At 42.6% G+C, this 27,149-nt stretch overlaps 1 protein-coding gene across 1 annotated transcript in view; it reads left to right on the top strand.

Annotated features, from left to right (window-relative positions):
* The window catches only part of nkd1 (NKD inhibitor of WNT signaling pathway 1), a 63,836-nt gene extending 43,909 nt beyond the window's left edge, over positions 1-19,927 (top strand). Inside the window, exons 4-10 of the mRNA XM_061701909.1 lie at positions 1,650-1,701; positions 6,441-6,547; positions 7,001-7,096; positions 10,145-10,289; positions 12,912-12,993; positions 13,194-13,327; positions 16,965-19,927. Of these exons, the coding sequence (XP_061557893.1) occupies positions 1,650-1,701; positions 6,441-6,547; positions 7,001-7,096; positions 10,145-10,289; positions 12,912-12,993; positions 13,194-13,327; positions 16,965-17,500 (1,152 nt within the window). The 3' untranslated portion in view covers positions 17,501-19,927. The remainder of the gene's footprint in view (positions 1-1,649; positions 1,702-6,440; positions 6,548-7,000; positions 7,097-10,144; positions 10,290-12,911; positions 12,994-13,193; positions 13,328-16,964) is intronic.
* The last annotated feature ends 7,222 nt before the right edge of the window (positions 19,928-27,149 follow it).

Genomic DNA, 27,149 nt, shown 5'->3' with positions numbered 1-27,149 from the left:
AGAGTTGTTGTTGAAATTCAAATGTTTTTTTGTTTTGTTTTTAAGTATTAGAGGAGGCTGGCATAGATTGCCACTCTGGTACGCAAAGTAATACCACTTGTATGGTGCAAGACAAGAAACATGCATTTTTGTGTGTCAAGTCTTGGCATTAACCATATAAACAAGCAGACAAAAAAATGGCGTCCGTTTCCACCAAGCAGTACAGTTTTGTTTGGTATGGTTCTGTATTTTATTTACCATTCAGTTGTGAAAATGTTTAAAGGGTACCAGGATAACCTATCTGTACTCTTACTTTCTGTCATACTTCTGTTGTTATAGCATAAAAAACATTAGTTGATAACCCAGTGTTTGGTATGGTACCAACAACATCAGACATTTTGTTGTTTTTCATCTTCAGAGAGGGCTGGAATAGATTGCCACTCTGGTACGCAAAGTACTACAACTTGTATGGTCCAAGACAAGAAAAATGCATTTTCTTGTGTCCTGGCTTTTACAAGTCTTGGTTGGTATTAAACATATAAACATGTCGACAAAAAATGGCGTCAGTTTCCACCAAGCAGTACAGTTTTGTTTGGTGTTTACCATTCAATTGTGAAAATTTTTAAAGGGTACCAGGATAACTGTTAGATATATTACGCTTTCTGCCATGCTTCTTTTGTTATAGCACGAAAAACATGATTCCAATGTCTACCATACCCCAAAAACATAAACCTAAACATTTGGTATGATATCAAAAACATGGGCCAATACCCCAGCATTGTTTATGGTATCAAAACATTGGTTAACACCCAAATGTTTGGAATGGTATTGACAACATTTAGTAGAAACAGTACCTTAATGTTTTATACAGTGTCAACAAAATGAGTTGATATTGGTATTGGTTGTATACCTACATCACTAACATTGGTCCGTATCTTAACACTTGGTATGGTATCAGAAACATTATTTGATCCGCCAACATTTGGTTGATTTGCTTCATCAGCTATTTACGAATCATACACATCCTATGATGGAAACCAGTCTGAGTGTTTACATTCCAAACCATACTGCTGTACTGTACCTCTTCATGGGAACATGGTCTCTAATTTCATGCGAGTAGATGCATGCTTGTAAAGGATCTTGTCAGCCAGTGAGTGGTGTCTTTTCGGACAGAGGACAACCATGTGGATATCTGAACCGTAACATTACGTCGTAAAACAGGGGGATCATATGCCCCTTCAATCTCATTAAACCAACAGAGTGAGCACCACTGAAATAGTTATGTTTGCCACTGATGTCTACACCAGTAGTTGTCAAACTGGGATCTCTGAAAATGTATACCCTGTACGAGGTCTCTGGACCCAAAAAGTTTGAAAACCCCTGATGTACTTTTTGGTGTCCCTGGACCCGAAAACTTTGACAATCCCTGGTGTAGGCAGTAGCTTCGGGCTGACTGCCAGTCTAGTGTTGTGCGTTTCTGGCACTGCAATTATCTTCCTGGGCTGATGTAAAACCTTGTTTGTGTATGGACGTCAGATTGCCCGTGGTTAGATGTCGGCATGCCACGCTGTGGATTTGCACTGTTTGTTTTTATGTGCTAGAATGAGAGCCTCACTGACATACTGCATGACTCTTGTGTTTTTGTTTTGTTTTTTTCCTCTCTCCTCCAGGACTCAATAAATGAAGCTGAACGGATAGGTGATGAGCACTACCGCTTAGAAGGTAAGCCATCAACAAACATATACTATACTGTTTTTTAACCGAATGTCAATGTTTAAGATGAACAAAATGCCATGTATTGTGCTGACATCCCCATTTTTGCTAAGGTTTTACATCACCCAGGTCCACCCCCATCTCTCTAAATCCCAACAATGTGCTGATGAGGTCCCCATTACTTTTACCCCCTCCCCCAATGCAAAGATTCCCTGCTAGTGTGACATTATCCTCGGATTTGGAACCCTCTCCTTCCCTTTTCAAAGTCAAGGCTTTTTTATACTCGTGCGGACGGCGACCGCGCTGACGTCACTGGGGCTGTCCCTCGCGTAGTTTGCCTTTACACTCGAGCGCAACCCACGCGCGCTGTTTTGAAAGTGTCCTGCAGTTCTCCTCCAAATCAGGGGTGTCGCTACGGCTGGTATTGGATAGGACACCACAGGGTGGAGTTTCCTCTGCATTTTTTCTGGGCCATTTCCAGTAGCCGTTTTTACTTTCCTTTCAGTAACAAGGAACAAAGCAACAACAATGGCAACATCTGCTAATTTTTGCCAGCTTTTTTAATTTTACGGCTTCCAATGTATGATCAGAGTTGAAATGCCGGCGTGTGTAAGGGGCCGCGACCAGAATACGTAAAAAAGTTTCAATTGTAGCAATCCCAGACACTGGCCCAAACATGTATCTACAGGTAAGTAACTGAACATGAAAAGCCACCATGGCCGTGTGAATGCAAATGTAATGCCTCTGATTGGCCAATTTGCCTGGAAGACTGTACAAAAAAGGGTTTAACTGTCCTTTCCCTCGCTCTGCCAGTCACTTCCAGACTAATTATTCACAGACAGTCACAGAGCAAGAATCATGTTGAATGTGTTGAATAAAAAAAAAAATATGGCGGCACGGTGGACGACTGGTTAGAGCGTCAGCCTCACAGTTCTGAGGACCCGGGTTCAATCCCCGGCCCCGCCTGTGTGGAGTTTGCATGTTCTCCCCGTACCTGCGTGGGTTTTCTCCAGGCACTCCGGTTTCTTCCCACATCCCAAAAATTGCCCGTAGGTGTGCATGTGAGTGCGAATGGTTGTTTGGTTGTATGTGCCCTGCGATTGGCTGGCAACCAGTTTAGGGTGTACCCCGGCTCCTGCCCGATGATAGCTGGGATAGGCTTCAGCATTCCCGCGACCCTAGTGAGGAGAAGCGGCTCAGAAAATTGATGGATGGATATATATATATATATTTTCTTTTTATTTAATTTTTTTGGGGGGGCGGGGTGGGGGGGCGTTATTCATAGATCATTTTACACGTGAGACTATGTAAGTCCCAGAATGCATGTCTTGAAACAATGAGTCCCAGCCTTGGAACAATCAGTCCCTGGAACTTATCATCACGGAGAACAGATACAGTAATCCTTTGCTATATGACTGTTTTTTGCTTCGCGGTCCTGCTATATTGCATATATTTGTACAATATATTTGTGTTATCCGTTGCCCTTGCTCTCTCTCAGTGTATTATGTTTTAGCCTGCCATGATAGCATTTTAGGAATGCTTAACAATTTTTTTAGGATGATATATTTTGCCCAAAATGTCACGATAAATGATACTATTGTTTTTTTTTTTTTTTTTTTTTATGCCACTCATACAATGATATTATAGAGCATAATAATTCAGGTACATCCTTTTTAAGAACAATTAACTTTCATTTCTGAAGAAGATAAATAAAATGTCTTAGATTAATAAAAAATATTTTAAAAATCAGACTCGGGCTCTGTTTGCAAAAATTGCACGTAAACAAATATTAAACATTTGGCACAGAGCTATAGGTATATTATTTCAGGTATAGGTATATTAAATCATTAACACACTAAAAAGGCCCCAAAACCGCCAAATTTGAATGAATAGATAACACCATGTATGTACTCCAAAGCACGTGGGCTTTGTCACTGTTTTTAAATCAAATGTCATACATTTTAAGATAACTGTTATTTTCCATCCATCCATCCATTTTCTGCACTGCTTATCCTCACTAGGGTCGCGGGAGTGCTGCAGCCTATACCAGCTGACTGTGGGCAAGGGGCGGGTTACACCCTGAACTGGCTGCTAGCCAATGGCAGGGCACACATAGACAAACAACCATTCACACCTCCAGGCAATTTAAAGTCTTCAATCAACCTACCATGCATCCTTTTAGGATGTGGGAGGAAACCAGAGAAAACCAACGCAGGCACGGGGAGAACATGCAAACTCCACACAGGCAAGGCCAAATTTGAACCCGGGTCCTCAGCACTGTGATGATCCCTGGGTATTCAATAGAATGGTATTAAGACACCTGGAAACTGTTTTTATTGTCCTAAAAATGCATAAACGGTCTCGTTTAAATCCAGTTGAGATGTAACCCGAGAAGATAGATGCTTTGTTGTTTGCATGCACACTGGCTAGCAATTACACTCGGCCGCTAAGAAAAAGATATAAAAAATGAGCAGAATTAACTCCCTTGCTCGCCAGATGAAGAAAATGTGACTTCTCCTGCCCACACAGCCAGAGTCATCCTCCTCATCCCCATGCATTTTAGCCTTGGAAGCGGGACAGGAGGCAGCAGATATGTGTAATACAGTAGCCAAGCTGGATGAGTGTGGCAGCGTTCCCAACCTGCGAGCGTCGGATTGCCCTCACCATGCCCCTCACAGCCAACCCTGCGGCGGCTTCCTGGCGTATGCACTTTAAAGGGGTGGGGGGGATTCAGTGGTCCCACATTACTGTTTCTCCTCCCGGCGTTTCATTAGCTATCTCGTCGCCATATTGAGCCTGCCATTGAACAGATTTGCCCCTCATGCGTACGATCAAACAGCGGGAGTCCCGCCTCTCTCAAGCTCCAGAAAAAAAAAAAAAGTTCCCCGGGATGTCTCCTTTCATTTCCGGCCTCCTCCCGACGCGACGGGGATGATCAGACAGCTCGGCTTTGATCCGCTTTCGGATGGCGCGGGAAGAAAGTGAGCCCTCGTGTTGTGTCTGCTTCCACGGCTGGCGCGCAAACAAACGGTGTTTCTGATTTGACTCTGCTTAATTAATTAGTGATTCTGTTTTTATTCCACGGGCTGGACTGATCCGCTTCCAGAAGGTCTTAGAATGAGGACTTCAAAGTGGGATGGGAGGAGAGGCTAAAAAGAGAGGGAGAAAGGGATGTGGACTGCAGAAGTGACAAAAGTACTCACACTCTGTAGAAGTACAGATACTTGTGTAAGAAAATAAACTATTTAAAATAGAAGTACTGATTTAACTCCTGTACTCACTCTTTTTTTCTCCCCCTGTAATGTTTTTTGTTTAAAAAGTAATTTTCACTAGTGATATACCGATTATCAGCCAGGTCAATTATGTGGGGGGGGTCGATATTTGGCATTTTGGCACATATTTATTTATTTATTATATAGTCTGTCGGTCTATAAGCATCTATATCTATAAGCATTGAATTTAAAACTGGGTTATTTTGATTGCGGCTGCGGTTGTGACTGATTGCAACAAAGCAACTAACTACAATACATGAGGTTATATATAATACAATAATATCATAAATGTTCTATATGAGTAACACTCAGTTCCAATTGTACAAAGATATTGATATTAAAACATTTCTGAGTCTTGCTTCAATAGTCAACGCCCTATCGGGCTAAACTGTCAATATTTCACACACAACCTAAAGTCATGGTTTCTTAAAAAACGCAGTGCAACCTAAATCAACCGTAAATGTCACAGTTAAATAAGGTACATAATTAATGAACTGCTTGTAACATAAAAACACCAAAACGAGAATTAACGCAATAAGGATGTTAATTTTTGCAAAAGGTCAACATTGCGTAGCACAATGCATTCTGGGAAACACATGGCTTGAGGTCTAAATCCGATGCAAAGTGGCACACAGGATTGCTTAATTTAGCCATTTACCATCTAAAAGTATCCCGAACACACAGCTGCCAAATGTTACGGAACGTCTGTATTTTGTTACAGAAATCACTGTACATTGACTCGTTACGGCCGTCACACCGATTTTTCCGGGTATTGGGGGGGGGAATACAGCGTCCTGACATTACCGGCACGTCCACTTTGAACAGCGGCTTTTTTACACTCCCCAGCTGCCAAGTTGCAGAGGCAAAAGTTTTCTTTACGTCCGATGTCAATCGCCTCCATGGTAGCGAATAAGCTACATATAAATATAAAAATAATACATGTTCACAAAGGACATCGCGTCTGAACCAGAAATTAATTAGTATGTCACTGCACACGTCACTTCAGAAAGTTAAAATTATATTATTGTTATTAATATATATCTGGAATATAATGTATTTATGTTAGTCTTTTCAATCAAGGTTCCACTGTAATTTTATAAAGGTCTCTGTTTTCTACTGTTATGTTGCTGCTGGTACTTAATGTTCAAATTAACAAATTGGACACATGCATTTTAAAGCAAAAAAAATAAAAATAATACAAACGCTTCAATTGATGTCCAATTAATGCAAGGATGTCTTATTATTTATAGTATATTTGAACTTAAGAGGGCTGGTAATGATGCCAGGAGTCCTTTCGCCCATGGTTTTAGTACTTTTCAACTATATAAAAACCATATTACACCTACCAGTGTGTCACTTTTCTTGTAATTGCAGCTGCTTCGCTAGGATTCAGGCACTTAGAAGCGGCAACCTATCATCAGGTTTTGCCGCACCCACCATTTGACGCTGACTCTTGTCATGTGTCTGTGTCTGCAGTGGCTCTGCCCCCGGAGAAGACAGACAGCTGCTGCTTGGAGGACAAGATGATGCAGGAACGGGACGGCCAATCCCCCGTGAGGACGCACAAGCAGCTCCAATTTGAAGTGAGTTTGCCACTTTGTCCAAACTAAACGGGACCTCGATTTAACTTCCACTAGGAGGAAACTAGGCTAGAGAGAGAGAGAGAGAGAGAGAGAGAGAGAGACACACACACACATACACAAACACTCTGACACACATGCACACACTGAGACACACATTTTGACACACACACACACACACACTCTGACACACATGCACACACTGACACACACATTTTGACACACATACATTGATGCGGCTTGGACACGGACACACACGCACACAGACCAATGCTCTGACACATACACATTCATTCTCTGTCACACTCTGACACACGTACTATGACATAAACACACGCACTGACACTGAAACACACACACACACACACACTGTGCCATACACATGCACACTGAAACAGACAAAAATTGGCACTCACACTGACACACACACATATTGATGTGCCTGTGCTGTTTCAGGAGCTGGAGTGCGCTGTGTCCATGGAGGAGGATAACCGACAGGAGTGGACGTTCACCCTCTACGACTTTGACAACAACGGGAAAGTCACCAGAGAGGTAATTGTCTTCAACCCGAAGGGTGGGCTTTGGGCAGGTGGGGGGGGGGATTTAGACTCTGGCGCTGCAAGTCTTTGATCAATGAATGAACAAGTAAATCAGACAAACATCTGCCAAAACATCTCCACCCCACATAAACATCTGGAATGTTCTTTTATTAATTAAACCGCAGACCTTAAGTCATCTTATTTCACTAATAAAACATCAAAGAATGAACACATTCCTCCACCAAGGTCGGAGGGATGAAGACTCGCAACAAACAACAGCAAACGTCACCAAGGCTCTCCTGTATTCTTGGTATAAAAACATGCAGCGGCAGTGATTGTAGAGTATAATACTTAGCATCCAAAGCATAGGAATGGGCTAAACCAGGGGTGTCAAACTAATATTTGTCCCAGGCCGCATTGTAGTTATGATTTCCCTCAGAGGGCCGTTAGAACAGTGAAATGTTTAATCACCAAATCATATTATTACCATTACACAACAAATTGAGGGATAACTGGTTTTGAAATCAGAAGACAAGGATAATAGTTTGTTCAAGTATTGTTTAACTTACTGTAGAAGAAGGGTTTGGTAACAGAAAAATGCAATATCTCAACATTATTGTTTATTATTATGAAAATTTGGAATTTGGGTACAGATTTTAGCAGAAATCACAGAAGTTGACAAGTATGATTTGCTTTTGCGGGCCACATAAAATGATGTGGCGGGCCCCATCTGGCCCGGGCCATGAGTTTGACACCTATGGGCTAAACTAACATTAGCATGTGTGTTCTTGTCATTTCTAGCTGTGTCGCCTCAAATGACGCTGCAATTTTAATCCGAGTGGAGCTTAATTGCGTCAAGAAAACTGGAAGCCTGCATCCGAGTGGAGACTGTGGAGTATAATTCTAAAGCAACCAAAGATATAAGGAACAGAGACTAAGTTTATCGTGTGTTTATATTTGGACATTTCTAGCCATGGAGTCTCAAATGTTCCTATGATGCGGCAATTCTATCTGAGAGGAGACTGAGGGCAGCAAGAAAACACATTAGGACAAAACCTGCCAGCAAGCAACAACTGAGGACAACAAAGCTCTCCTGTTTTATCTTGGTATTGTATATAAAGGGACATATTTCTGCCCAAGAGGAGATTGAAGTTAGCAATAAAATGGACCCCGGACCAAAGTAGAGACCGTGGAGTATGATACTGCATCATCCAAAACTAAGCTCCACCAGGCTATGCTAACGTTGTATGTACAGTGGGTACGTTAAGTTTTCAGACCCCTTTAATTTTTCACTCTTTGTTAGAGTGATTGCAGCCTCCACCAGTCGGGGCTTTATGGCAAAGTGGCCCGACGGAAGCCTCTCCTCAGTGCAAGACACATGAAAGCCCGCATGGGGTTTTCTAAAAAACAAGGAAGGACTCCAAGATGGTGAGAAATAAGATTCTCTGGTCTGTTGAGACCAAGATAGAAATTGTTGGCCTTATTTCTAAGTGGCATGTGGAGAAAATCAGGCACTGCTCATCACCTGTCCATTACAGTCCCAACAGTGAAGCATGGTGATGGCAGCATCATGCTGTGGGGGTGTTTTTCAGCTGCAGGGACAGGGAGATTGGTTGCAATCGAAGAATAGATGAATGTGGCCAAGTACAGGGATATCCTGGACGAAAACCTTCTCCAGGGTGCTCAGAACTTCAGACTGGGCCGAAGGTTCACCTTCAAAAAAGACCCTAAGCACACAGCTAAAATACCGAAGGAGTGGCTTCAGGACAACTCCGTGACTGTTTTTGAATGGCCCAGCCAGAGCTCTGACTTAAACCCTATTGAGCATCTCTGGAAAGACTAAATGATTTTAGCAAGTGGCTGCAATATAACAAGGACTGAAAAGATTAAGGGGGTCTGAATACTTTCCGTACCCACTGTATATTTATCATCACTCAGTTCTTGTGTTGCCACAAATGTTACAACGTGGCCATTGTTCAAAACATTTACCTGATTGAGCAAAACCAATGTGCTATTTGGATTCAGCACATAAAAACTGTCCTAGATCAGCTAAAAAGAATGTTGGAGAATAAATTTGTTGTTGATCAGTGTAATTGACGACACAAGGCTCTCCTGTATTTTTGTTATTGTATGTAAGGAGAAATATTTATCCGATTGGAGATTAAGGGCAACAAGAACACAGGCCTTTGCAGCAAAGTGGAGGCTGTGTAGTAGAAGTCTGCAGCATTTTCACATAAGAGTCAACCGTGGAGCCACTACATCCAAACGAAAAGTCTAATGTCAGGAACCGTCCGTCTCCAGACGGGGATCCTGTGCTTAGTGCACTGAGCGATCCAAGAGAACACCCGAAAAGTGTTGGGTTGTATGTATGTGGAGCTGTTGCCGGTGGCTGCTTGACTGACGAGACGGCAGACACTTTCTTCTCTTGCTCCTTTTCATGCCGTCACGCCACAGACGTTTTTCTACTGTGTGTCGGTGCTTGAAACTGAAGTGTGCACCCACCCTTTCCTGCATATTTACCTTTTTTGTTGTAAAGGGAGGGATAATCTGCTCAATTCTCAGCAGTTTACAGCATTTATCGTGGTGGATACGGTCGACCCAATTAGGTGAAAATACAGAGAGACCATATAAACAAAAAAAAATTCTTTACCCCTTTCACATGCTTTAAACACATTTGGACGTATTACAACACATTTTAAAACACGTAGTAAACATATTTTAACACACACCAAAAAAATACAAGCATAAAATGTATAAAAATATACAGTATTTGGCATTATAGTGTCTGTCCCTGTAAGAAGCGTGGCCTCGTGAGGTGGTGTGTGAGTGTCTGGGTGTGTGCTGTGGCTGACAAAAAAGTGCATCGGCGACAGTGGCTCTCCTTTCCCATGTTTGAGGGCATTGCAATAAGTAAGTGTACTGTAAAAACCCATAGTAAAAAATTGGAAAACCGCTTTAAAAAAATGCAATATAGCCGGGGTACGAACGATGACCCATGATAACACTGTCTAAAAAGACCATTTATTACAGTCATCCTTTTTGTGTGACCGTTTCCTTCCAGGACATTACCAGCCTCCTCCACACCATCTACGAGGTAGTGGATGCCTCTGTCAATCATTCGCCCAGTAACAGTAAGACCTTGCGGGTTAAACTGTCGGTGGCTCCAGACTCCAGCCAGCGGTGGAGGAGTTGCACGCAGGGCACAGGTACACCTCCAGTTTGTGTATAGAAATAATTTTTTAAATGAGTGAAAATTGTCAAAACTTGGATTAAAAAAACTGAAAATAGTCGAAATGAGTGATTTGATAAAAAGAGTAAAAAATTCTCATGAAAATTTTTCAAAATTTGTAAACAAACAAAGGTTTTTTTGTTTTTTTTTTGTTTTTTATAAATGTGAAAATTGTCCAAAACGAGGAAACACTGTCAAGAAAATGCGGGAAATTTGTCAATGTATAAACTGTCAAATATTTCTATGACAGATAATCGTCAAAATTAAGGATTATTCAACAGAAATGGGTGGAAATTGTCCCAGAAAATTAGAACAAGTGCCATATTTTCTTAAGTACTATACACTCTCAAATATATCAAACATGCACCCCTAAAATCCCATCTCGAAGCTGGATTTTCCTTGTACCCATATATAATACTGACCACCTGCCAATCACCCCTCCCAAAATTGCTGGTATCCATGCTCAAAAAATGAAGTATTATCCACATAGAATGTTTTATTTTATTAGGTTTGTCAACAAAATTGATAGTGAGAAAAGGTCGCGGCGGTAGAAGTCCGCTAGGGTGTGGAGCCTACAGTGTTGGATGACTCGAGTCATTGGTGTATAGTCCACTGGGCGTTATTTCCCCGACAGGTTATTTGCTGCGTGTCTGGAGAGGCTTGCAGCTGCAAGAGCTAGCCGCAGGAGCTAGCCGCAAGAGCTAGCTTCTGTAGCGTCGCAGAGTAGCAATCAGAGAGAGGGTAAATTTCCTGAGCAAAACGTTTAAAGGTCGCCAACTGGAGACCGCATTGTGAGGGAAAGTAGGCGGAATATATCAGCTAAACAGGAAAAGGTATGCTATATGGTGGTGGTAATAAGACCGCCGTGATTCTCGGTAAGCAGAGAAAATTCTTATATATAAATATATATTTATACTGATCATCCTTGAGATGGTTCTACACCTTCGTTGGAGTCCAGCTGTATTTGATTATACTGATTGGACTTGATTAGGAAAGCTACACCCTTGTCTATATAAGACCTTACAGCTCACAGTGCATGTCAGAGCAAATGAGAATCATGAGGTCAAAGGAATTTGCCTGTAGAGCTCAGAGACAGAACTCTGGCAAGGCACAGAACTGGCCAAGGTTTAAAAAAAAAAAAAAAAAAAAATCTGTTGCACCTAAGGTTCCTAAGAGCACAGTGGCCTCCATAATCCTTAAATGGAAGACGTTTGGGATGACCAGAACCCTTATGAGATCTGGCCATCCAGCCAAACTGCGCAATCGGGGGAGAAGAGCCTTGGTGAGAGGGGTAAAGAAGAACCCAAAGATCACTGTGCCTGAGCTCCAGAGATGCAGTCGGAAGATGGGAGAAAGTTCTAGAAAGTCAACCATCACTGCAGCCCTCCACCAGTTGGGGCTTTATAGCAGAGTGGCCCGACGAAGACACATGAAAGCCTGGATGGAGTTTGCTAAAACCACCTGAAGGACTCCAAGATGGTGAGAAATAAGATTCTCTGGTCTGATGAGACCAAGATAGAACTTTTTGGCCTTAATTCTAAACGGTACGTGTGGAGAAAACCAGGCTCTGCTCATCACCTGTCAAATACAGTCCCAGCATTGAAGCGTGGTGGTGGCAGCAGCATGCTGTAGGGGTGTTTTTCATCTGCAGGAACAGGACGACTGGTTGCAATCGAAGGAAAGATGAATGCGGCCAACTACAGCGATAACTTGGACAAAAACCTTCTCCAGGTTGCTCAGAACCTCAGACTGGGCCGAAGGTTCACCTTCCAACAAGACAATGACCCTAAGCACACAGCTAAAATACCAAAGGAGTGGCTTCAGAACAACTCCGTGACTGTTCTTGAATGCCACAGCCAGAGCCCTGACTTAAACTCAATTGAGCATCTCCGGAAAGACCGAACAATGGCTGCCCACCAATGTTCACCATCCAACCTGACAAAACTGGAGAGGATCTGCAAGGAGGAATGGCAGATGATCCCCAAATCCAGGTGTGAAAAACTTGCATCATTCCCAAAAAGACTCATGGCTGTATTGGCTCAAAAGGGTGCTTGTATTGTCAAAAAAAATTGTGTAAAAAAAAAAAAAAAAAAAGCCACAAGGTGCCATTTCTCAAAAAGTAGTGAAACATTGTACGTTATAATTCTTGAAAATAAGTAAAAAAGCTGTCAAAAATATCTGTCAATGTTCACCTCTCTCTACCACGACTCATGAGGGGAAGAAGTTGCACAAAAATACGTATCCCTGTATTTTTACCAACCGCCGTCCTGTTGTTATAGTTATAAATACACCTCGAGAGATTCTGACATCGCCCATTCGCCTTTATGCTAATTTCAGCCTGCGTCAGATCTCTATTATTAAACTATTTCTCAAGTCTCTTCGAACTATTTTTTCCCCTATTTAATTTAGAAGATGCTGGGAGTTGAAACGAGAATAAATGAAGCATTGTTTTTTTTCTTCTTCTTGTTCTTCCTCCTCTGTAGATCTTCAAAGTAAAAACCCAAAACAAAGGTTGCTTTCTTCTTGTGTGTGTGTGTGTGTGTGCGCATGCGTGTTGTTCTCACTGATAATAGCCTTCTGTTTTCCCCCACACACACAGATGCGTCCCACCCCAGGGAGAGAAATGACAAGTGCACCGATGACCCCAAGAGTACTGACAAGAAAGGTCGAGCACTCATAAGGTAAATCTGTACTTTTTACTTAATTGTACGTTTTTTGCATCAAAATCACCAAAATCATCGCTTGGCGCATTTGTTTCCGAGACCTGTGATTTTCCCCATCTGCTCTGACAATGGCCGCCTGATGACAAGGGAGCGCTTGTTTCGCCTGTGACGAAACTCTCGCTAAATGAGAGGTGCTGCTTTTTTTTTCCCCCTCCCAGGCGCCACCACAGCGACCAGCACAGCCATGCCCAGCCGGGCTGCCAGCGCCACTGCGTGGACGAGAACCTGGAGCGACGGAACCACTACTTGGACTTGGCCGGTATAGAGAATTACACATCCCGCTTTGGAGCCGGTGAGTGGACCCCCAAGTATGCTATGGCGTTACTAATACAAACGTCTAAGCTATTGCAAACAAGTTTTTAAAGGAGACAATTTATGCATTTTGTCCAATTTAAAACTCCCAGGTACTGTTTCTGTGGCATAATTTTGTTCAAATGCCCCAGGGATCAAGGATTACAGTAAAAGGGACCAAGCCCTGTTGGAACTTGTGAAAACCCTCTAAAAAGGTTTATAATTGCTGATATAATAGTTTAAACCGTAAATATACCACAAACTATGATCTCATGTTAATACCATTTCAAACTCATTTTACAACATTAGCAGTGTGTGTGGAGATTTAAAAGCAAGTGCCCTTAAAGACAAAAAAAAAATTTTTTATTGTCTTAAGAAGACAATAAAGAATCATGGAAGCGGCACTCTATGTATGTGGCAAACACAAATACCACCACCACATCGAGTATGTGCCGCTCATCAGACGCTAACATTGTGAGCTAATGCTAATTTCTGATAAAACTCAATGCAGCTGTGCTTTCCCTTTAGCTTTGATATGATTGAGGGGTATCGCACCAGTGGGGAAAGTGGGTGTTTCGACATAGTGTTTCTGACAGTGTTGTCCGGCTGTTGCTTGAAATGGCACTGGATCTTCTCCCGCCAAGCTGTCAACTCATGAGAGAAACTCAGTATGGGGTGGTTATCATGTAAATTAGCCCCACTATGTATGTTTCTTTTTTGTATGTTTTTATTTGTAATATCCTTGAGTAAACAACCAAAATTCTCTCTCTCAGATGGTCTTAACTTTTATAGCAGGCTCCCTTTGGTCAGAATTAGTGATGGAGATGGAGTCTTACATTTGATGGAAGCTGCTTTTAAAAGGTCTTAAATAGCTTAAGAAAAATAACGACCTCCACAAACTGTTTTTAAACCTGCTAATATAACTTCAGCTACCTTAAAGAGTGTGAAATGAGCTTTCATTGCAAGGTGTCTGTAGATCTTAAAAAGTCCCTAATTTAGATTTTTCAAAATCATTTTGTCCTTAAAAATGACACATAATCCCTGAATCCGCCATTCAAAGGCCTTAATAATGTCTCATCAATTAACTTCATGGTGCATCATCCACTTTTAATTTTTTATAACCACATGACTTAAATATCAACTCTTGACAATGAAAACACAAATAACCAGATTCGCATGTAGTAGCTAAGCCAAGTTGATTTCAAATGACTTCGGTGGAGATCGCAACAGCATTAGTAAAATAAAGAAACTTTGTTTAAACCCTCTAAGATATCTTCAGCGATACTTGAGAAAATGTATATTTTATATATATTTATGTATTACATTAAGAGAGCAGATCAGAAAAGTTAAAAAAAACACCAACAACAACTAAACACAAAAAACACCACACCTAATTTTTTTTAATTTGGTTCACCCCACTGGTACATAATGGTGGGGTGTGTAGCGTATATCGGCATTTGGATAAAACTTAATTTATTTAAGAAATATTTAAGAAATAAATTCGTCGAAGCAGCAACGCCTGCATTGGTTCCAGTTGAGCGTGATTTGACGCCTAACTTTATAAATCAAGCTATTTTTGTGTCGTAAAGGGCACCACTGACCTTTTTAGACGTTTAACGTAGGAAAAACGACAAGCAACCTTTTATCAGTCTCATAATCTAAAGGTTGCTACATTTTATGAAATACGAGTCCTAGATGACAGAGGTTTCCTTATTAAACTCACAACACAACAAGGAGTGGCATTTTATAGAATATTTAATGACATCTACAAGAGATCTATAGGGAAACACACAAAGGTGTCTAACTTCAGAAAGAAATTTACTAATAATTGGGAAAGAAAGAAAAATAGGCACACGAAAAGGGAACTAGAACACCGTGTGTTGCTGGACTAAAGTTGAAAACGTGAGCGCTTAATGCGTTCAGTCCGAACGAGAGAGAGAGTTAGAGCAAAGTTGGGAGTTTGTGTGAAGCTCGTAATTTCCCCAAAATTATTAGGCACTAATATTGTACATTCTAGCAACGCTTGTTGTGCTGTACTAACGACCGTAGATCAGTTGGTCTGTGGGGATGGTCTTTCTCCGGACATTTCAAGAGGAAAACAAAGCAGGTCTAGTTGAAGAAATATGTGGAGAAAAATAAAACAAAAGAGGCGGAAGAAGAAAAATGGTTGTTGTTCGTCATGCTTCGTTGGGAGGATATGACCGTCTCTCGCCCTGCCGGTTTTCGGGCTTCACAAGCAAGTTCAGAGAACTCACGTTTGGCTGGGAGCGTGTCTGGTACCTCAGCAGCGACTGTTCTGGATGCTTAGCAGCGGTGATCCACGGAGGCTAGGAAGCTGGATCTCCATCCCCATGGCTCGGGTTTGCCAAGCCATGTGTTAGAACAAAAGGAGAGGGAGGGGTGGGATGCCCGAGCAAGCAAGAGGAAAAACCAGGAGAGGAGAGCCTAGGAGAGGCGGGAGTCAGGGGTTAAATACCCCGGAGGCATGTCCAAGAGGACGGAGGAAACTGGAGGAAGACCACACCCATCAGCTTGAACCTAGTCTATAATTATTCCATAAAAGTCGTGTAAAAATCATATCTTAATATAAAATACTCCCTACTTTGTACTCTTACTTATAGATCAAGCATATAGAATGATTGTTTAAACTTTAGTCTTGGCAAATCAACTGCTTATGGTTCAATCACATTTCATGCTGTTTGGGCTTCAAATCAAGACAAACAGTTCTCCAAATATTGCAGCTGCACCTGTAAGGTTGAGTCACTGCCACAGACATCGAGGCATACATTTGGAATATTTCTGCAGAGTTTGTGAAATATCAAAATGGACATTTTATCTTCAGTTAAAAACAACCCTGAATGGAAGTCTGTGGATTGCAGTACTCTCAAATGCCAGTGGGTGGCGCCTTGCGTGTATGTTTGAATATTAAGCAAATAGTTCATTGCTGTATTTGCATTTTGTTGTCGATCTGTCCCAGCTTGGTCTTCTCGGAGAGAGGATCCCCAACCTTTTGACTGCTGTCAGTTCAAACGAAGAAAAGGACTCTTTCATGACTGTAAACCAAGATTTCGATGGGACCTTCTAATTCATTTAGGGTCCCCTTGACATACAACAAACGTCCTCTTAGTGGCTGTTTAACAGCATGGCTGCTTGGAAGAATGCATCTTATCAGTTTGTGGGGGAGGTTTTGTCAACTGGGTCAGCGTCACTCCAGGTGTTAGTGGGGCTAGTCAGTGTTTCGTCCCCTTCCCCCACACCCTTCAAAGGCTTTAAAAACACCAGGTTGCATTTATTCTTTCCTTGGAAAAACTAAATTGTGTTCCATCTTCAATCACTATCCATTTTTAATGAATTATAAATTATTTTCTACAGCTGATCAAAATCTTAGTTTAGTAGTGGATTTAAAAAGGGCTTAAAATCTCCGTGTTTATAATTCAGTAGAGTCGCAGCAATTTAAGAACAATAAAAAAACAATTTTTTTTTAAAACCAGCCAGCTAACTTCCGCTCCATGTTAAAGAAAAATGTATTGACTTTTGTTATTAGGGTGATAGAGGGAAAAAAAAAAAAAAAAAAAAAAGAAAAGGACAAAAAAGATGCCACACCTCCAATAACCAGCATGCTTATTTTTGTTTCACAGCAACTACAGAGCAGATCAAGGCAGAACCCCAGACCCGGTCTTCCAACCAGACCCGCTCTCGATCCCACGAGCCAGAAAACAGCCACTCCCATCATCCCCCGCCCCACCACCACCGCCGCTTGCAGGCCGTCACAGACGCCAGCCCTCCCGAGGGCCACCACCCTGGCCGGACGCGAGGCCAAGACTCCGGGAAGGCCGCCGTCCGCTCCCCCAAGACCCACAGCCGCACTCCCCCCACTCAGCTCAGCGGTCGGGTGATGCGGAGCAGGGGTTTCCCTACTCCCCCGGTGCTCCCCAGCCAGACGCCCCCTCACCAGTCGGCCGCCCCTTACCGCAAGCACAAGCAGCGCTCCAAGGACCACCAGGGATTTCGGGCACTCGGCACCCTGGTGGCTCCCAGGGTGGAGAAGGAGCAGGTGAAGGAGCTGCCCGGGGTTCTGCTCTACGAGGGCCGGCTGGCGCAGGTCGTCCAGCGGCACGAGCATCACCACCACCATGAACACCACCACCACTACCACCACTTCTACCAGTCCTGAATGCCCGACCCGCTTTGGGTTCCTCGACACGGGTACTGTGTGTGGCCAGCACCACTAGCAACACTTCGGGACTGTTGTAAAACTATCTTGAAATAGGAAGTGGGGCTGGACCCATGTAGTTAGGTTGGGCTTAGAGTAACAACACCACCACCTCCACAAACAACACCATCACTTCTTACAGTCCTGATCTCCCATCCTACTTTGGGACCCTCTGGGAGCTTCCTCGACACAGTTAGTGGCGGTGGGCCCAGGTAGTGGGGTATCACTAGCGGACCACTACAAACACCACCACCTGTACTTTTAATTGTACCAGTCTCACTCTCTCATCCTGTCTTACGACCCTTCGGGTAGTCACCACCATTTCTACCAGTCCTGAATGCCCGCCCACTTGGGACCCTTTGAGGTCTTCCTTGACACAGGAAGTGGGGGCGGCCATCACCGCTTGGGAGACTTCTAACAGCGCAGAATAGCAGCCCCACTTTGAGACCCCTTTGGGAGCTGCTTCTACATAGGAAGTGGGGTGTGGACCAAATTTGCGGGGGTGGCACGAGAACACCACCGCAAACACCACTAACACTTCTATCTCTTCTAGCAGCCTTGAACAGGTGCATCACTTTGGGAGCCATCTGGTGCTTCCAGAAGACAGGAAGTGGAGGGGACCCACTGGAGTTCTACCACCACAGCCCCTTCCGCCATTTCTACTAGTCCTGAACGACAACCCCTCTTGGGGACCTTTTGGGAGCTTCTAAAAAACAGGAAGAGCGAGTGGACCCACTAAAGGACCACTGCCAGTAGTTCTACGAGTCCTGAATGGCCACCCTGCTCTGGGACCCTTTGGGGAGCAGCTTCAAAACAGGAAGTGGGGACCCAAGTCATGGGGGAGACACAGGAAGTTAGGGGGGGATCAGAAGACATGTAATAGAAAATAAATGACTGTTATGACCAGATTACAGTATTTAGGACCACAGTACTGAGAATGATCATGGCTGGGACCACAGAAATCCCCACATCGAGCAATCCAGTACCCTTTTTACATGACTGCGGCACCAATGCTGGTTCAGTAATGGGGCCAACCCTGAAGAGCCTTTCCAGACCACTAAGCCAAAAGCAGGACTGTGATGTAAAAATGAACATATATGAAGGAAGCAGTGTGCACAAGTTGCAACACTGGTGTCTGTTGAAAACCCTTCTGTGGCCGCGCAAGTATTTAAACTGGAAAATGAAGAATCCGATTTGAGTATCCCTTAATGTTGGAAGGAAAATGTTGAAAAAAAAATCCCAAATCTGCTGCTACCTCTAATTTAATCCCAATCTTCACTTTTTTTCATTTATTTTTTTCAATCTGCAGTAGCGCTCCTTATGACTAACTTTGACTGTATATAAGGTAGGTGTGTGTGTGTGATATGTATATATAATATGTGTATATATATATATATTATATATATATATATATATATATATATATATATGTGTGTGTGAGTGTGTGTGAGTGTGTATATTATATGTATTGCTATGAATTTTATAAGCTTTATTGATAATGTGACATCTTTGCATCGGCGCTGTAAAGCTCCGTTTTTGCTTCCACTTTTTATGACTGTGCAAAGCCTCCTTTTGTATTACGGTGACATCCTCTCCCTCTCTTGGTCTCTGCCTGGTTCGGTCTCACACGCCCATCTCTACACTTTTATCCTACATGATCACTCTTTTTTTCTTCCTGTTTTTGGAACAACCATATGACTTAAAATCGCAACTCCCAGCTGTGCTCAACAAATAAACAGAGTATCATTCAGTAGATAATTGCTCGATTTCAAAGGACAAAAGTAACAAAAAGATAAACGACAGGTTACACCGTAAAGAGAAGGTGGAAAAATATTTTGAAAAATAAAGATGCCTGAATAAATGAACCCAGCCCAGTTTGCGGTTCGTTATTCACAAATTCCCCTAGTTTTTCCTGTGGAACCTATCCTCAGCTATTCACTTAAAAATTCTCCTATTTGCTGTTCTCGGTGTATTTTTCTGCTTTTTTTTAACACCCTAAAATACCACAAGATGGTGGCCAAGCCTTAGCTTACAGGAAAGTAGTAATTGGTGTCATGTAAGTATGTTAAAGAGATAACTCGACTGTTCCAAGATCTTTGTATGCTGGGGAGGATCTGTGAGTAAAAGGTGAGTGTGTGTGTGTGTGTGTTAAAAAAATAAATAAAGAAAAAACTTAATTTGCCCTTCATTGTTGTTAATTGTTCTTAAATAAAATAAAATCACATGGGAATTGTTAAAATATTGGGATTTTTTTGCTTTGTTTTTTTAATGGACGATCGAGAAAAATTGATTGAAAAAGTATGAAAAACATTTACACCTAACCTATAAGCAACAACATTGTAGTAGTATTCATTTGAAAATAAAAGAAGCAAATGTTTGAAATAATTTTAAGGCAAAAGTGTTATCTTAAAAAATGACATGTATAATATATAGTTTATACATATTTCCAAAAGCAATTATTAAAAAAAAAAATTAAAAGTAGTAGTAATAGTAGAGATGGGATTTTGACTGACTTTTTTTTTTTTTTTTGTAATTATTTTTAAATATTTTAATGGGACGGTAACCTCAATGTTTAGAGGTCATGTTTTAATGCTCGTGTAACAATTGTTAGAATAAGACATTTAATTATACATACATGTTGCCTGGATGTCTCCCACAGCTGATGTCATGTTATACTTCTTCCGTTGCTCTACTAGGCTACGTTCACACTGCAGAGCATGATGCCCAGTTCGGATTTTTTTTTTTTGTTAAATCCGATCGTTTTATGCAGTCGTTCACATTCCGAAGACAAATGCGAATAATGTTGTGGACAGAACACGTCTATGATGTGATGCGCACAAAACATGACGTCACCGTGTTGACGGAGGTAAACATGGCCCACATAGCTGGGCTAGGCTCCAGCACGCCTGCAACCCTAGTGAGGATAAGCAGTACGGACAATGAATGATTGAATATGAAAAGAGGCTTGGGTCGGAGCTGAAAAAAATCTGATTTGTACTGTTCACATTAACATGAGAAAATCAGATTCATGTCACATTGGGCAAAACCTGCAGTGTGCATAGCCCTAGTTAATAAAGGCATCCATGCTGTTTCATCAAGATGATATAATAATAATCAAACATTCCTTTGAAGCTGCCGTCTCAATGTTGACATGACTCGCACGTGTCAGTCCCGTGAGGTGTTCAAAGACAATGGTTGTGATCAATTACAGGTAAGCTCAGACACAATCACAGATCTGCAGACCCCAGTTCCCTGTGGACATTTTTATTGCATGGTTAGAAAATTATTTTCATTGCATCCCTCTGTGTCAGCCCCTCCCCCAACACTATGGACTATTTCAGCATGTGGTGTCCGCCAACAACAGTGTGTTTGTGTTGTTGCTCTCCCAGCTGTCTCCATTCCTCTGCTGTCTCCATTCCCCAGGCCGGGGGATCTCACTCTCCAGCCTGACTGAATGCCTGCCTGGAGCCCACCCTGGGTGCCCGTCTGCTCACCTGCCTGTCCCACAATGCAACAGGCAGGCGCTTTAAACGCGCACACGTCGACGCATCCACGCAACATAAATGTGGCCACACACAACATTGCAGAGCGACCGCATTTGTCAGCCTCCTGGAGCGTTAATCGCAGTAAAGTATCCACATAAGTTTAGATCATGTTTAATACTGCGCCGGGAACTCGTTTATGCTCCATGACACACACTTTTGTTTACATGCTTTTTTCAATCTTTAATTGTAAATGCGTTAAGCTACATACCTCCTTCAACATTCCAAAAGAATTAGCCCACCCCCTCTTCCCTGCAAAAAAAGTCCAAGCTTTTATCATTCTAGTGCACACCTTTTAAGTACCATACCTCCTTCCACGCCACAACAGTTGGCATGCTACATATCCACTGCACACACCCTCAAAAAACCATGGAAAGCTTTTATTCCAACCTCTCCCAAACTTTTTAAGCCACAGACCCCTTCAACAACCGACAGAGTTGACACACCCCGTCACCCACAAACACCCTCAGAAAAAATTCTGAAGATTTTATTACAAATATCATGACAGAGTTGGGGCCTCGCTTTCACGCCCAGCCTCAATAACAACAAAACTTTCATCGAGTCTGTCGGACACACGTACATCAAAATCCGAACAGGTATGGTGGATCCCCTTTCCCCTGCAAACACCCAAAAAGTATGAAATGCTTTTTTAAATTCTTTTTTGGGTGCAAATTTTCCTCAACTTTCAAGCCATGCATCTCCTTCAAAATCCTGACATTGCTGATCCCAGCTCTGCCTGTGCCACCCGAACACCCTTTTGTGAAAATGCAAGATCATGGCATACCAATTCAAATCATACCACTGTACCCCAATGGGAGACGTGTGGCTTAGGAGTTTCCCTAAAAATGTCTCACTGGAATAGCGGGTCCGTCCGGCACCAGTCAGTGTCATCCTGTGGACGTTTTGCCTGATATTTATCACTTCTTGACACGTTAGCCTGCCATCAGCGTGCATTTTGGGGGTGAGCAGGAATGCTGCGCACCGCGTTCCTCTCACAGCTGCATGCCGTCCTAACACCACCATCCTAGAAAAAGAGGGATGGGTCGTTACAGCTGGGCCCCATACGTTGACTTCCTCAACTCCTTTTTTTTTTTTTTTTTTTTCATGGCCACATACATTGTTGTCGCTTAGAAATGGTCACGCCTCAGTCTACAGTAATTGGTCGCCACTAGTGAGGCCTTCTCTTTGAGGAATTTAGGGTGAAACGATTGGCCACGCCCGAAACCAGACAGCAACTTATTTTAGAAAAGCACATCCTCACTTCATTACACTACAGCGCATTCTTACACACTTCCATACACACAGAACAGCCTTTCACAAACACATCCTTTAACATCCGAAAAAGCTGCAGCACACCCCTTGCCCTGCACAAATACCCTCAGAAATGTCAGACACACCACCTTTGCCATCCTGAGAGAATTCGCGGTGCACCCCCTCTTCCTAGTACAACCCCAATTCCAATGAAGTTGGGACGTTAAAAACACAATACAATGATTTGCAAATCATGTTCAACCTATATTTAATTGAATACACTACAAAGACAAGATATTTAATGTTCAAACTGATCCACTTTATTGTTTTTAGCAAATAATCATTAACTCAGAATTTTATGGCTGCAACACGTTCCCAAAAAGCTGGGACAGGTGGCAAAAAAGACTGAGAAAGTTGAGGAATGCTCATCAAACACCTGTTTGGAACATCCCACAGGTGAACAGGCTAATTGGGAACAGGTGGGTGCCATGATTGGGCATAAAAGTAGTTTCCCTGAATTGCTCAGTCATTCGCAAGCAGAGATGGGGCGAGGTTCACCTCTTTGTGAACAAGCGCGTGAGAAAATAGTTGAACAGTTTAAGGACAATGTTCCTCAGCGTACAATTGCAAGGAATTTAGGGATTTCATCATCTGCGGTCCATAATATCATCAAAAGGTTCAGAGAATCTAGAGAAATCACTGCATGTAAGCGGCAAGGCCGAAAACCAACATTGAATGCCTGTGACCTTCAATCCCTCAGGCGGCACTGCATCAAAAACTGACATCAATGTGTAAAGGATATCACCACTTGGGCTCAGGAACACTTCAGAAAACCAATGTCAGTAAATACAGTTCGGCGCTACATCCGGAAGTACAACTTGAAACTTTACTATGCAAAGCAAAAGCCATTTATCAACAACACCCAGAAACGCCGTCGGCTTCTCTGGGCCCGAGCTCCTCTAAGATGGACTGATGCAAAGTGGAAAAGTCTTCTGTGGTCCGACGAGTCCACATTTCAAATTGTTTTTGGAAATTGTGGACATCGTGTCCTCTGGGCCAAAGAGGAAAAGAACCATCCGGACTGTTATGGACGCAAAGTTCAAAAGCCAACATCTGTGATGGTATGGGGCTCTGTTAGTGCCAACGGCATGGGGTAACTTACACATCTGTGAAGGCACCATTAATGCTGAAAGGTACATACAGGTTTTGGAGAAACATATGCTGCCATTCAAGCAACGTCTTTTTCATGGACGCCCGTGCTTATTTCAGCTAGCCAATGCCAAACTACATTCTGCACGTGCTACAACAGCGTGGCTTCGTAGTAAAAGAGTGCGAGTACTAGACTGGCCTGCCTGCAGTCCAGACCTGTCTCCCATTGAAAATGTATGGCGCATTGTGAAGTGTAAAATATGACAATGGAGACCCCGGACTGTTGAACAGCTGAAGCTGTACATCAAGCAAGATTTATTTATTTTTTTCCTGAAAAACCCGATATATACAATTTGGTACATACAGTGCACGGATATTCCACAATGGGGCAGCAATTTGCTCACTAGAGGGATTTCCAGTGATGCTACAAGATCGGCATTACTACAAACTGAGCCACAGGTTGTTTTTGAAGAACTTTGTCAAGTCTGAAAAAGTTAAAGTAATAAAAACGTTTAAAAAAAAATTTGTGACACATCAATAAGAACAGTTACTGGTTTGATGCAATGTGAAAGTACTTATTTCATAATATATGTTTCAGTAAAACCATGTTGAAGAGGATTATGGCTGGGAATTCAAGTGACATGGAGCAGCTCGGGGAAGATGATGATGATGAGGAGGAGCAGGAGGAATGGACTCCTAGTGCAAGGATTGGGGGAAGCCCAGATAAGAGCGATGAGGGGAAGGGGAAATCCCAGATAGTAGTGATGATGATGAAGACTCAGACATCCCAGAAGAGGACACAATAAAACCAAAGGACAAAACCCCAAAGCAGTCGGCAAGAAGCAATATGAAATGGAAGGCGTATCGGTGGAAAAGAAAACAGTTCGAACCTCCATCTGTTGAGTTTGTGGAATGTATTGAGGAAGACTCAGAAGAGAGGCCTGACTGGACACCATGTAAGTATTTCAAAGGTTTTGGGACTGAGGAAATTGATGAGAAAAAACTGACAACAAAGGGAAGAGGTTCTCTGGATTTCAGAGTAAACCAGGAAGACAACATCATCGTGAGATGGTATGACAACAAAGTTGGCGTTGAACCACTGGGCAATGTGAAGGGTTGGGATCGGAAAGCCAAAACCTACATAATGGTTCCCAGACCAGCCATCGTTGACACATACAGTACAGCAGGTTCATGGGAGGCGTTGACCTACTTGATATGCATGGATCTGCTACAGAAGAGGCCTGGAGTAACTGCAGTTCAGGCAGAAACCCCTGCGAAGGTTTCAGGCTTCTGTTGGCACCGTCCTCACAAGCTCAGGAAAGGTCAAAATGTGTGGCAGACCACTGTCCTCTCCAGAAGCAACACCAACCCCTCCCCGGAAGGGGAAAACCACACAAGTGCCCCCTGGCCTTGATCATTTCCCAACATGGGAAACCCGACAAGAGATGCAAGCACTGCGTAGGCCACTTTGCCCATGTGTACTGTTTTCAAGCCTACCTCGATGCAAAATAAAAAGGTTGTGAACCGCAAAATAAGTAAAAATAACTGAAATGTTATGTCTTCCAGACTTCCGCCCTGCCAGTACCATTGGTGGATTTTCTCATTGCTGCATTGTAGTTGCACTTCTTATGTTTGGAATTACCAATTTGTTGGATTTGTTTGTCTTTTATTATGTTTTTGTTTGTTCAAGAAAAAAAGAATCTTCGAGCATTGTTACTCCATGTATCATATATGATACAAATGCAAACTCATATATGGAAATTGATATTTGAGGAAAAAAAAAAAGTTTCTTCAGAAGCACCAGTACAGGCTCCAGTTTCAAAGAATTGGAATTTTCTGTGAATTATTTAATGGTTTGGGCTTTACAGGGTTAAGCATGCCGACGGAGTTGGCACACCCCCTCACCCACGTGCACACCCTAACATAAGGCAAAGTTGGTGCACCCTCTCTCACCTTAAATAAAGTCAAAACTTTTATTGCTGCCTTTATTGCAATAATTTTAATCAACGCATCACTTCAACCCTAAAAAGAGGTCATTACAAATAGCATGTTTCTGCAACAAAAGGCATTTTGTTTAATCATGCAAATATGACCAAAACACGTGACAAAAAAACAACAACAACAACACTGACACACCCCAGGGGTGTGCAGTTTGTGAGTCCCTGCGTTAAAGTATCTGTTGAGGGTTGGTATAGCTTATTTCTATGTCTTTTGGTCATCATAGGTTGATTTTATTTATTTATTTTTTAGCAAATCTGACATTTTCAGTCTGGTGTCCGCTTTCCTACATGCTAATCAGCTTTTTTTCTCCCACCTTTTTAACATGCATTGATAGACAGGGTTGTATGTGGCCATATCAGTTCAACATTCAGCAACTCATTCGAAGGACGTAAGCCTGACTCTTCCCCATCCTAATGTTTTGTAGCCATGCCTTTTGTGTAGCATCTTTAGCTCATGTAGCTGACTCCTTGCTTTATTTATAGGAGAGCATATATGTGCTGAGGGGTGGGTGAGTGGGTTTGGGGGGAGCACACACCTGTTTTTTTACAGTATGAACCTGTTATTAATAATCTCACCCAGGTTGTTTCCTGCTCACGGTGTACACCGGGGGTCACGCGCGGGCATCAGGCAGCGCCCCCCCCCCCCCCCCCCCCCCCCAAGGTCCACGTGAGTTGTTCTAAAATTATTAACCACTCACTTTTTTGCGCTCCATCTGAAGCACCCTGATGCCACAAGATGCTGCCTAAGATCGGTCTAAATAGGAATTGGTCTCAAGGAAGTATGATGAAGTGATACATATTGACTGAGAGATTCACAGCTATTTAAGGGAGGAGCTAAATTTAGCCTTTATTGTTAGTAGACGCTACTCCGAATGCATGTACACGAGCCAAAGCGTTTTTATGAAATCACCATTTCTTTTTAAGAATAACGTTGTGAGATGAGTTTGGGGATAACAGTTTGTAGTTGAAACTATTACTATAGGCAATTATTCCCATTTTTATTTTGTTATTTACGGTAGGGCTCGGTCCCTATTGTATTCGGATTATCGCCAAAGTTCAACAGGTTCTTGCTATGCATGCGCGACACCCCTCTACTGCCTTCTAGAGTCTTAAGTCTAACACTTTTGCGCCAAGAAAAGGGGGACAATGAGTCTCATTGTAGCAAACTTCCCTCTCCTCGCATTTAGTTTCAGGCACAAGTTTTTGCTGTGTACACATCTACAAGAATAAGGAAGGAGGAGGACCCTTTAATTGTCGCCCTAGAGGGGAAATTTACTTTATAAGTAAAGTGAGATGTGAGTTTTAGTGAGATGTGCTACATGCATCATCACATATGATGTCAAAGTCCAGTGGCGGACCGGATGCCTTGCTCAAGGACTGTCACGACCTCCATATTTGGGGTCCTTCCTGGCCACAATCCAAATCACTGTAGGGACAGTGAACCCAGACCATATCAGAGCATGGCCTCATGGTAATTGCCAAAGTCTGCTTTGTTGCCATCTTGTGGCATCTTGGTACCAAGGAGCGATTCTGAATTGAGGGGAGGGCCTTGAATTCTACAGGCCAAGGCCCTGTCTAACAGAGAAGTGGTGCTTTGCCGCCATCTTGTTGCATCTATAAGCAATTCTAAACCTTTTTAAAGGGTGAGTCCATTTCTCGTGGATTTTT

Source organism: Phycodurus eques, chromosome 2 (assembly GCF_024500275.1).
Source record: "Phycodurus eques isolate BA_2022a chromosome 2, UOR_Pequ_1.1, whole genome shotgun sequence".
NCBI classification, from domain to species: domain Eukaryota; kingdom Metazoa; phylum Chordata; class Actinopteri; order Syngnathiformes; family Syngnathidae; genus Phycodurus; species Phycodurus eques.
Note: the sequence above shows the minus strand (reverse complement) of the source record. Positions and strands in the feature narration are given on the sequence as shown.